This window comes from Heliangelus exortis, chromosome 2, assembly GCF_036169615.1.
Source record: "Heliangelus exortis chromosome 2, bHelExo1.hap1, whole genome shotgun sequence".
NCBI lineage: Eukaryota > Metazoa > Chordata > Aves > Apodiformes > Trochilidae > Heliangelus > Heliangelus exortis.
The window spans coordinates 42,030,979-42,043,187 of NC_092423.1; the positions used below are offsets into that span (position 1 = coordinate 42,030,979).

General features: G+C 42.4%; 1 protein-coding gene across 1 annotated transcript; it reads left to right on the plus strand.

Moving 5' to 3' along the window:
• The first annotated feature begins 551 nt into the window (after nt 1–551).
• On the plus strand, nt 552–4,234 carry POLR1F (RNA polymerase I subunit F). Its single transcript, XM_071735752.1, has 4 exons — nt 552–878; nt 1,245–1,386; nt 2,507–2,715; nt 3,768–4,234. The coding sequence occupies exons 1-4, from the start codon at nt 661–663 to the stop codon at nt 4,159–4,161; spliced, it is 963 nt and encodes a 320-aa protein (XP_071591853.1). The 5' UTR covers nt 552–660; the 3' UTR covers nt 4,162–4,234.
• The last annotated feature ends 7,975 nt before the right edge of the window (nt 4,235–12,209 follow it).

Genomic DNA, 12,209 nt, shown 5'->3' on the forward strand with positions numbered 1-12,209 from the left:
CATGGAATGGTTTGGGTTGGAAAGAGCCTTTAGATACCATCCAGTCCAAGTCCCCTGAAGTGAGCAGGAACATCTTCAACTAGAACTGGTTGCTCAAATCAACCTGACCGTGAATATTTCCAGGGATGAGGCTTTCACCAGCCCCTCTGGGTAACCTGCTCCAGCGTTTCACCACCCTCAGTGTAAAAAAATTCTTCCTAGGATCTAATCCGAGTCTCCCCTCTCCCAGTTTAAAACCTTGTCCTATCGCTACAGGCCCTGCCAAGAAGTTCGTGCCCATAAGGCCTCTCCCGGAGGTACAACCTCAAGGGGACGGCAATGCCGCGCCCCACCCAGCGCACACGCGTGGGCTACGGAGACAAAACCGCTCTTTCCCGGTGCTACTCCTGGCGGCGGCAGAGCCGGGATGAAGGCGGGACAGCCCCCAACCCCGCCGGGGTGTTCATGGGGACACACGGCGGCTCCTCTCCCACCCCCGGTGCCCCCCCCCCGGGACTCCAGAGCCAACCCCGCCGCGGGCACCCGGACGCGCGTCACTGCCCGCGACCGCGCCCCGGTCCCACCGGGCGGTGCCTGACGCCATCGCATCGCGCCGCGGCCTGCGCAGCGGGAGTGGCAGCGGCTGACGCCCGGGCGGTCTCCCCGGTGCCCGCTCGCAGCATGGCCGTACCGGGGGACCCGCCGCCCCTCGGCCCCGTGCTGCCTGTCGCCGGCGTCCCTTCCTTCGCCGTGGCCCACGGCCTGGTGGGGCGCCGGTACTCCTGCCTGGTGGTGGTGCCCCACCGCAAGCACGTCGCGCTGCCGCCCCGCTACCTGGGCCGCAAACGCAGCGGCATCCGCGCCCTCCTGGACGCCGAGCTCCTGCGCTACTCAGAAAGGTGAGGCCGGGGAGAGAATCATAGAATTGGCTGGGTTGGAAGGGACCTCAGAGATCATCAAGTCCAACCCTTGATCCACTACCGCTGCAGTTCCCAGCCCATGGCACTGAGTGCCACATCCAGTCTCTTTTTAAATATCTCCAGGGACGGAGAATCCACCACTTCCCGGGGCAGCCCATTCCAATGTCTGATCACCCTCTCAGTAAAGAAATTCTTTCTAATGTCCAACCTAAATGGTTGGGACGGGGAGAGGCCCTCAGTCCGCCCTGGGGGACCGGGGGGAGCGGTTCCCGCTTCGGTGGTGGCTGTGTCCGGCCTAACCGCTAACAGTGACCCTTCCCCGCCCTCCCCTCCTCTCCCCTCCAGCCTTCAGGGTGTGCCGGTGGCTTACGACAACATCAAAGTGGTGGGTGAGCTCGGGGACATTTACGACGACCAAGGATTCATCCACTTGAACATAGAGGCAGACTTCATTGTCTTCAGCCCCAAGAAAGGGAAAAAATTGGTGGTACGTATGTGGCACGCTGGCGTTTCACGGGGCATTTTAAAAATTAAGTAATCAAAGCTTGGCTTATCGCCCTCATCAGGAGAGGTCTGGGACTTCGTTGGAATTATATTTTAGTGCATATTAGTAACTTGTTAATGTATGAGTAGCTTAAAGTAGTTTATGAGCAGATTGTAGTAGTAGTTTTTATTTTAGCTATTTATACCACCCACCCCTATATTTGTTAAAAGTTTTATGTAATATATTATTAAAATACTTCTAAGTATTAAATACCATCTTATAAATTTGAATATATTTATACATTTGTATTGATGCTTTTTCTCAGACAGGTGTGTTTGTCCTTAATAGTGGCAGGGATGTTGGGAAAGTCCTCATGAGTTTTTTTCTGCCAAGTAGAAGAGCAGCAGAGCAAGCTGAAGCCTGCCTTTCAGGAAGAGGCAACAGGTGGCTCACAGAACACCTTTAGGCTGCTTAACATGCTTACAGTGGCACTTGTGGGAGAAATAAGTTGAGAGTTGTTTTACAACTATTGTGCCATACCTTCTGCAGCATGGCTTGTGTGTTTCTAAATGGGATTATGAGATGAATGCAAGGAAGAGAATGTGAAACCTCTTCAGTGTCTTTCATTCATCCTTGGGGAAAGCAAAGGTGAATCACTTTTGACGTGCAAGTGTGTCAGAAACCTGTGGGATGGAGCACTTAAAAGCTTTTTATGTGTTACTGAATCGTCTGTATCTTTAGCCACTTAAAGCTGTGCCAGTATGAATGCAGTTTTAGGAAAGTGAATCAGACTTAAACAGCTTTAAAGAAAAGTTGATGGCTGTAGTGAGAGAGTTACCTTATCTGTTTAGGTGCTCACTGTGGCTAAATCCCGTGTTTTGACTTTCTTTCTCTTGTAGCTACAGGCTCAGTACTATTTTGGGAGGAACTGTATTGAGAGGATATAGGAATAGCTTTGATTTTAGTGAAGAAGAGTTAGTTTATTTGAAAAATAAACTAATTTCATAACTTGTGCCTATAAAACCTTGTAGAGAGGTGTCCATATGGGAAACTAAATATGTATTGTGTGCTTTCAAAGGGCCGACCTTTACTATAGCTTCATAAAACATTATTTTCTTTTTAGGGTGTAATTAATAAAGTGGCCCCTAGTCATATTGGCTGCCTGATACACGGATGCTTCAATGCTTCCATCCCTAAACCTGAACAAATGTCAGTCGTACAGTGGCAAGAGCTGGGATTAAAAATAGGGGATGAACTGAAGTTTCAAGTGTTGCACTTGGATTCTGATGCAGCTGGGGTGTTCTTCATTCGAGGAGGACTCACTAAAAGCAGGTATTGTGCCTTATTAGAGAATATCTTAACTGTTTTAATGGGTTTGTTAGAAGTTAAATGATTTAAATTAACATCTTAATCTTTAAACTTTCTTGACAATATGGAGGATTATAGGAGAACCCTTCCTCCTATAATCCTTCTTCCTTTCACTTACACCTCTTAGCAGCTTGCTAGGAATCTTAATAGTGATATCTTTTAAAGAGTTCATTCACATCCTTTTCTTTAGACATTCATTTGCTGAGCAATCTTTTTCTGCCAACATGCTTATTTAAGGGTACAATGACTGCTACTGACAGATTTGTAGCATTTTTCGAGGTCTCTTATGGGCTGGTAGTTTGTTTTTCAACCTTGGAGGATGCTCTGGGTTGTTGGTAAACTTAAGATGAAACTTTACAGTTTTGTCTTTAGTGCCTCTGGGAGTGTCTCTCCCTCCATGCATTTTAATTACATTCTATCCATATTTGTCTTCCTAGACCTTTTCTCCAGTGCTTACAGTTGCGAGGTACCTGCTGGGATTTTAGATTTTAGATTTTGGTTTGGGTGGTTGGTTGTTTTTTTTTGGTTTTTTTTTTTTTTCCTTTCAGGATCTTCTGGCATCACCTTTGTTTTAACTTTATAGACTTCAACAATTGCTTGGTAAAACCAGCAGTCTGTCTCATGTATGATTGGACAAGTCATTGCTTGTGTCTGTGAATATTTAATTTTTTTTTTTTTAAGTTTACTATGCAGTATATAATTATCAATTAGTAGATGAAGGAGTAGAAGAAAAGAGGAAATATTGAACTGATACGCACAGCAGTTTAGTGAAGAAATTGAGGCTAAGGTTTGAAAGAGAATGTTGATTCTGTGGGAAGAAGAAGGCTAGTCGGGTAATAGAAATTAAATATTAAGTTGGCTTTATGATTTTCTTTAACTAGAGTATGTTTCCACTAGCTGTATTTAGCAAATGTTTAGCTTTTATCTACTTTGTGTAAATATTGTGTTTGAGCAAATTTAGATCCTTCAATGCGAGGTGCCCTTAGATGTTTTTATTTTGCATATTTTTGTTACAGCATGAAGCTCAAACAATCTGAGACCATCACTGACAGTACAAATGGAGATGAAAGTCAAAAGCTTGACCACCAGGAAAATGGCTTGAATGACTGTGGGGGAGATAATGTGGCAGAGGAGCCTCTGTGTGAGACAGATAACCCTGCGGTGGCAAATCCAGAAGAGGAAAATGTTGATGCTGTGAATGGAGTATCTGATGATAAAAACAAGACAAAGAAGAAAAAGAAAAAACGTAAGCAAGAAGTACAAGAACTTGTATTGCCTACCAGTGACTCCAGTGGTTACCAAAGTGACCATAAAAAGTCAAAGAAAAAGAAAAGAAAGCATTGTGAAGTCGAAGACAGTGAATTAACTCAGCTGTCACAGGAACCCAAAGCCAAAAAGAAAAGGGACTAAAGTCTGAAGTGCCTTTCATGAATAAGATTCAGACATTTTTGATAGACTTCCAATAAAATCCAATTTTCAAAATGTATATGTGTTGCGTGAAGGGAATCTCGCTGCGGGCGCGAGCTCGGTTCGTGAACAGAGTCAGTCGAGCTAGTGCTGGTTCGGATTGGTATCAGAGAACTAAGTTCGATCCGCCTGGCTCGGGACTTGTCGGAACCACACCTTTTCTCTATCGGGCATGCGCATCTTGACCAGTCCCAGCTGGCCCAGGCGGGGCGTGCACCTGCCGCCTACATTTCCCCCTTTTTTTTTTTTTTTTTTTTTTTTTTTTTTTTTTTTAGGTCTTTATCGGGGAAAAGATGACAAATACGCAAGAGTCTTAGTTGCGAGGTGCCTCGTCATTCAGGGCCGGTGGTGCTGGTCTGGTCGGGGCAGGGCGTGTCCATTTGCTGGGCACCCAGAGAGGCCCAGAGTCTGCGGATACACAGCTGTATCCTCTCCCAGTGAACAGCAATGGTCTTTCGTAATGGGGCCTCGGCGGTGACAATTGCCACTTCTACTTCGGCTTTCAAGCAGGCTAATAGATTGCAAACGGTTCGCCAGGTGTTGACCGCACCAATAATGTCGCCGTTGGCCTCCTTATAGTAGAAACTTGCCAGCACGTTGTACGTCTCCCCCCACAGGTCCCAGGCCGTTTCGGGACTCGGGTAGCGGAGGTTTTCCTGCGTTTCCGCCTGGGTTGTAATCTGATCGGCAACGGCGGTGCCGGTAGTTTTGCTCAGATAAGAACCCATCGTCAGATTTACTGATAACGGTGTTGAAGAGAAGAAAAAGTTTCTCTTACCCGAATTTTTCGGGGTATTGGACGGTCTGTAGAGAAGGGTCACTTTCGGACAAAACGCTCGGGGAGGCAGTTTAGACCGAAATTAGTGCCCGCATTCTCCACCAGATGTTGCGTGAAGGGAATCTCGCTGCGGGCGCGAGCTCGGTTCGTGAACAGAGTCAGTCGAGCTAGTGCTGGTTCGGATTGGTATCAGAGAACTAAGTTCGATCCGCCTGGCTCGGGACTTGTCGGAACCACACCTTTTCTCTATCGGGCATGCGCATCTTGACCAGTCCCAGCTGGCCCAGGCGGGCCGTGCACCTGCCGCCTACATATATGTATATTTCTTTACTAAACAATCTGCTCTACTCCATAGATGATGTTTGTCCCAATATGTGCACCAACAGCTTTAAATGCAGGAACTTCTAAAGAAGTCATAGAAGAACACAGAGGGAATATAGAAGTCATAGAAGGATAGAGGCAGTATCTGCCTGTTTTATTTGCTGGAAATTAAGGCATAGAAGAACAGTGGAACAAATCCATTAATTCTGTGTCTGCCTCCTTGTTCCATGCATTAACCATTAGCTAGATAAGATAAATGTCATTAGTTGTCATTAGTTTGCAAACTGCTGGAATTCACTCTACTGGAATGTTCTGACAGTGTGAAAACAACAGTCAAACATAAAAGCAAATGTGCTTTTATTAAGTAATTTTCCTGTTGCAGTTGTATTAAGAATTTTTGAATGTAAGTATTTTTGATTGCAGCCCTTTTTTTATTGGGAGGAGTTCTGGGCAGATCTGTAGTGTGGTATGGATTGGATAATTCTTTAACTGAAGTGGTAATGCAATTATTACTTGGGTATTGATTTATCTGTTGCCAGAAGGCATCACCAGCTCTTCAAGTTTCATAAGAGAATATCATGTAGGTGGAAACCTGCTGTTCATGTGTTTGTTTTGTAGGTGCTGTCAGACAAAAGATGTTGCTGCTGGTAGTATAAGCTCATTTCACTAGGTTTATATACAGTGCCCAATAACATATCCATGCACATTGAAAGTGTTCTAAATTTAAAATGTGGTAATACTTGTTTTAGGGCTCACTTTTTGCTACCTTAATGTATTTTTTATGTCTTTAGAGCTCTAAACTTACCAAGACAAATCTTAAGTTTTTATCTTCCAGACTTGATGGCATGGCAGTGCATCAGCAGCATTTTAAAGTTACTGTATCATGGTAAAGAACCAAGTTAAAGAGTTTTTGGACATGTATAAGGTGAGCTTAAATGCATGTTTAAGGACAGGAGAAATACCCTTTTTTGCTTGTTCGTTGGGGAGCTATTGGAGAGCATCCAAAGGAGAGCCATGAGGATGGGAAAAGGTTGGGAAGGTGATGACTTAACAAGAAACTGCTGAGGTCACTTGGATTGTTCAGTCTGGAGAAAAGGAGTCTGAGGGGTGACCTCATGTGGCTTCCTCATGAGGGGAAGAGATGGGACTGGTACTGATTTCATAGAATCATAGAATCATAGAATTATAGAATTAGCTGGGTTGGAAGGGACCTCAGAGATCATCAAGTCCAACCCTTGACCCACCGGTGCGGTTGCTAGACCATGGCACTGAGTGCCACATCCAGTCTCTTTTTAAATGTCTCTAGGGATGGAGAATCCACCACCTCACCGGGCAGTCCATTCCATTGCCTGATCACCCTCTCCGTAAAAAAATTCTTTCTGATATCTAGCCTAAATCTCCCCTGGCACAACTTAAGACTGTGTCCTCTTGTCTTGTTGAAAGTCGTCTGGGAAAAGAGACCAACTCCCACCTGGCTACAACCTCCTTTCAGGTAGTTGTAGAGAGCGATGAGGTCTCCCCTGAGCCTCCTCTTCTTCAGGCTGAACAGCCCCAGCTCTCTCAGCCTCTCTTCATAGGGCCTGTGCTCGAGTCCCTTCACCAGCCTGGTTGCCCTCCTTTGGACCTGCTCCAGGACCTCGATATCCTTCCTGAACTGAGGGGCCCAGAACTGGACACAGTACTCGAGCTGTGGCCTCACCAGGGCTGAGTACAGGGCTGAGTTTCTTTACTCCTGTGACCAAAGATAGGACTCAAAGAAATTACAGAAATCTGAATCAGGGGAGGCCTAGGTTAGATGGCAGGAAAAGGTTTCTCACCCAGAGGGCAGCAGAGCAGTGAAACAAGCTCCCCAGGGAAATGGTCTCAGCATGACTGAGCTCAAGAAGAGTTTGGATAACACTCAGGCACATAGTGTGATTCTGGGGGTGCCCTACACAGGGGCAGGAGTTGGACTGGGTGATCCTGATGGGTCCCTTCCAACTTGGCAGATTCTGTGGTTCCTGTACTGTGATAAAGGTTGAGCAGTCAGGTAATGTGTTTGTAATGCACAGTACAAGGTCAACTGAGGGCAGTATTCTGGTGTATGAGGTGTTGCAGAGAGTAATGCAGAAAGTCCCACTGCAACGAGCTTAAAAAATTCCACTGCACAAGACAGGCTGAAGGTTGGGCCATAATTTACAGACAGAAATTATGTTAGCACCCCATCCCCACCTCCCTCTCCCCACCCCTTTTTTAAAATTTTTTATTTAATGAATTTACTCGGAGGAAATAAGTTAGATGTAAGTTAGATAAGTAAGTATGGAGGATATATCAGACAGGTGGATGGCAAGTGTGGGTATTTTTTGATGATGTCTAAATGAAGAGAAGGGTAAGAGGCAGTTGCTATGGCAGATGGACCAAAGACTGAGAGGCATACGACTTAATGTTGGTTCTTAGTAATAATTATGGCTTGCTTTCCCTTTTAGGGAAGGAAAATGCATCTCCAGCAGACCCACTGTTGGTGCCTGCAGTACGAGCCAAGCTCCACTGGTTCACAGAACCAGCTTGTCACACCAAGAGTTTGTCTTGCTCTGTTCCAGCTTTTAATTAGTGTGGTGAGAAGGGAGACATGTAGTGGGGAGAACTCAAGTTGCAACTAATTAATCAAGTAACATGGATAGTATAAAAACTTAGCATTTTTTATTCACTTTTTCCATTTTTGCTGCTTTACCATTCTCTTACCGAAAGAGAAGTGCCTATTGTAATAAAACAAACTATGCAAACTGGCTTTTTTTTGGTATTAAGTTTTCTGAAAGCCCAAAGTAACCTGCCTCAGTTTTGGGTCTTTATCCTGCCTTTATTTAAAGGCAGGATTTTTTGATACAAAAGTGTGGCCAGCACCCTCTTGGATATTTTTATTGGCTTAAAACAGAAGAGAGCAATTAAAAAATAAATTAAATACAGGAGCTGGAAATTCATTTTTGCTGAACAGGTTGCTCCAATGTTGCAAATACTGTGACATGTTAGGTCAAATTCATGTTAGGTTAGTGTGTAAATAGTCACTGCTGTAAAATAAAATTGTGGATTCCTTTGCCTGAGGATTGTACAAAGCAGTTGACTGTTTTGTCTCTTTGGAAAGGAAAAAGTGAAGAAATTACTTAAAAAAAGAAAAAAGTGTTTGTCACAGTTGGAGCCAGTATTGGCAGCCTAACAACTGCACTGTTGATGTTGCTGTACACACTGTTTCAGCACTAGCTAAATATGGCAAGAAGACTTGGATTTTCTCAAGTGAATTATCACTCTATTCATGACTTTAAATCAACTTTTTTAGTTTTTTCCCCTTAAAAAAAATTCCTGTGCCTGAAAATAACAAAGGAAAGAAGCTGAACTTAATGCTTTCCATGGAAGTTTCTCTGAAGTTTGTATCATTGCAAATGTGCAGCTTTCTGTGTTCCCCTGAAGTACAAAGAGTTGTATTGAATTTTGAGTTGACCCAAGTTGTTTATGTCTACAGAACAAACATTTGTAAAGCCTCGAGTGAGGCCAGGTGACTTCATTTTTGTTCGCATGCCCCTTCTGTTCCTTTTTTTTCAGAGGCCATTCTAGTACAACTCAGTTCTGTTACGTAGCCAAGAGGATATGAAAGTGAACTTGAATTTTGTCCTATAACTATGCAGCGAGTTACACCAAGATAACTCTCAGGTGATCTGGAGAAAGCAGGCACTGGGTTTTTTCCTGTTTTAACATTAAGTTGGCAATAAAGCCAATATTCACTTCTCTCTGTGGCTGATAATCTTTTGCCTGTGTTATGAAAAAACTACTTTGAACTTAACCAGCTACAATATATTTCTAAAGCAGTGACTGCTTCAGACCATTAGAAATATTGTGATTCTGCAAACATGTTTCTCAGTGTATTGCATTCCTTTGGCAGAAGAGCAAGCACTCTTAGAAGAAAGTATTTTTATCTCTCATCAAACCAATTGTTTTGTACTCTGAAGCTTGTAATGATCTGCAGTGTTAACTTTTGCTCTTTGTCTTTTCCTTGCTTCTTTTAGAAACAAATTCTTTGCTTTCGACTTGGCAGTTTTCTGCTGCTGAACTTCCGCAGCCTAAACAGTCCCGTGGATGAGCTTCAGGGAAAGGATTTTTAAAAGGGCCTAAATAAGCCAGCTGCCTTTTGGAAAACATGAGTCTTGATCAAATCTGCCTCTAAATAAATAGTTTGCCTCTGGAAGCATCCCAACCGTTGATGGCCCTCAGACAGTACAAACCTTTGCTGTAAAAAGCTTGGGGGTAGTTACATACCCAAACTGTTGGTGTTTTATTTTTTTCCATATGCCTTTGAAGAAGTTATGTGATCTGTTTCTCTCAGGATTATTAGGGTTGGCTGTGAAAGGACAGAAATAGTTCCATTCTAATAAGGCATATATTTTTCTTACCATCATGTTGATTCTATTCTGTTGTTTAACTTTCAGGAATTATGTAATTCAAATAAAGCATGAAGGACTTCAGTATCCAGTAGATTTAGTATTAGGAAGAAGAAACTTTTCTGGATTCATATGAACAAAAACAAGACAGAAAATCAGGCTTCACACTTCACCACCAGTGTCAGTAATTCAGTTTTCAACAGGCACATATAATGATTTTTATACTCATACATCATAACTTTACACATAAGTAAAAGCTTAAGTAAATTCAGCTGTAAGTCTTGCAGCAAGTCATTAAATTGACCTGATGTTCAGCAGCTAGGAGCAATTGCAGCCAGGCAATGGATTTAAGTTCCCCTAGAGCAAACTGTCCCAGGTAAAGATGGGTAAGAAGGCTTCCATTTTCGTGCTTTACTTAAGAACTTTTAATGGACCCCTTCTCCAAGATACGGAATAAATAGATGATCTTTTTCCATCTCCTAGACTGATATAGTATATTATAGTTTGCACTATAGTTTATAGTGTATTACTGCTGCTGGAACATTTCTGTTTTGGCCCAAGTTCAACTTGACAAAGACTTCTTTAAGAAATCTATCTAGACAAACAGCTAAAATGAGCTTTCTGTACAAAAGGTGAGTGAACTGTAGAATTTCTCAGTACCTAGCAAATAAAGCCTTATAAATAGAGAAGGAATTCTGATGTAGAAGTTATCGTCAATACCTTTGTCTTCTATGGATTTTTTTTTTGTATATTTCATATGAGTAGGAGGTTCAGCTGTGATTTTTGCAGTCTGGATTTTTGGGTGCAGGTACCAGGATAACAGCTGACTTGCTCCTCTGGGCTCCTTCCTTTCCTGGTGGCTTTAATGTGTAGGGACTTCTCCAGGAGCATTCTTACTACACCTGAAACATGAGGCCTCATTCAACAGCAGGATTTCATGGTGCTGCACAAATTGATTAAGAACTATGTATTTAAGAAGCTTTGGAAGATCCAGTCTGTCAGTCACTGTGTTGTTTAGAAGCTCATATTAGGCATCCATTAGAAGTTTCAGTATTGAAAGAAGTAATTCTTTTTCAAATACCTTGACTGAGTTTCAATTAGGGTTGCATCTAGAAATAATATTGCAGTTTTATCTGCAAAACCATGGTCAGTGGCTATGAGCTCATTGATACATCTGTGCAGAGCACACACAGTTTCTGCTGAAGACTTCAGAGCACAGCAGGTGGTGGAATACAGGTTGTGTAAGTACAGTGTCAGATTTGATTTTGTCACTCCCATTCATTCATGAAGGACTGGGCTACAGTTGGCCTGATAAAATCAGCTGCTTAGGCTTGTTTGTTACTGTGTATGAAGACACAGTCTATGCTATTATTTTCTCATAATAACAGTGTTAATGTATGGATATATTAAAAATTCTGTACAGATCCGTCAAAGCAACATTTAAAAGCTGAACTAAAGAAAAAAGGCAAATTTATGCAGCATCAGTGATCATTAATATCAACATCAGGAGAAATAAGAGGTAGTCTATGAGCAGTATTAAATTTTTACATCAGCTCCTTTTTAGTTTCAAATAGCAAACCAGTGACATCTGCCCCTCTTTTAGGACAACGCCAATTTATAACATTGATGCTTAAAGACTTGTTTTTTCTCCAGAGATTTGGTCAGCACTCCATAGACTCAAAGATGACCATTTTTTTGAAATACTTGCCTGGAAGGACAGCAATTTGTTTCCCTGCTGAAAAAAACCCCAACACCAAACCCCACAAACTAAACAGAAGTTTCAGAGATGGTGTAGGTGGTTGTAGATTCTTCATGGAGCCTGTCAATGTTAACTTGAGGGACATGCATTCACTTCTGGTACATCTATATTCTACAAAAAAAAAGCAGGTGAGGACCTCTGCCTCCCAAAGAAATTCCACATATTGTGGCTTGAAGTAAGTATGTGAACAGTCTGCACTGATGATGAATGGGTTGTGCTGATAAATTGTTTCAATATGATTTTCTTGATGTTAAACCGAATTTAGTATGCATGATCTGCTCTAGGTCAGTTATTACTAAATGTGTTTCCTTAGTTTTCTCAGATAATTCCTTTTTCCCAAAAATAATTTCAAAATTCATCTTTTCATTTAGGAAAGACACTAGTTAAACTTGAACTCTTAGTTTCCTTGGGCAAAGTGAATGATTTTATGGACAGCTGCAAGATTTCTGAAGTAGAAAAAAATGTGCATGTATTATAGATTTAAATGCATTTGTAAATTCATATTTTTGCTCGGGTAGTATTTATAAGTACTTCCCAAAATAAGCAAACACTCACAGATTAGTTATGTAGTAGTTTGTATCGTGGCTACTGTCATCTCACTTCAAGGCCTGGTTTGCAAACATTGCCCCAAATCATCCCAAAATACTGCCCAGCAACATCATCTTTTTTCCTGATTTATATTTATCCTGTAAATCTCTAGATGTGCAATGTAATGATGACAAATGTG

Coding starts and splice junctions, on each gene's coding strand:
- POLR1F (XM_071735752.1), top strand. CDS start 661: ATGGCCGTACCGGGGGACCCGCCGCCCCTCGGCCCCGTGCTGCCTGTC. Junction 1,387..2,506: donor AGAAAGGGAAAAAATTGGTG/GTACGTATGTGG, acceptor TTTTCTTTTTAG/GGTGTAATTAATAAAGTGGC. Junction 2,716..3,767: donor GGAGGACTCACTAAAAGCAG/GTATTGTGCCTT, acceptor TTTTTGTTACAG/CATGAAGCTCAAACAATCTG.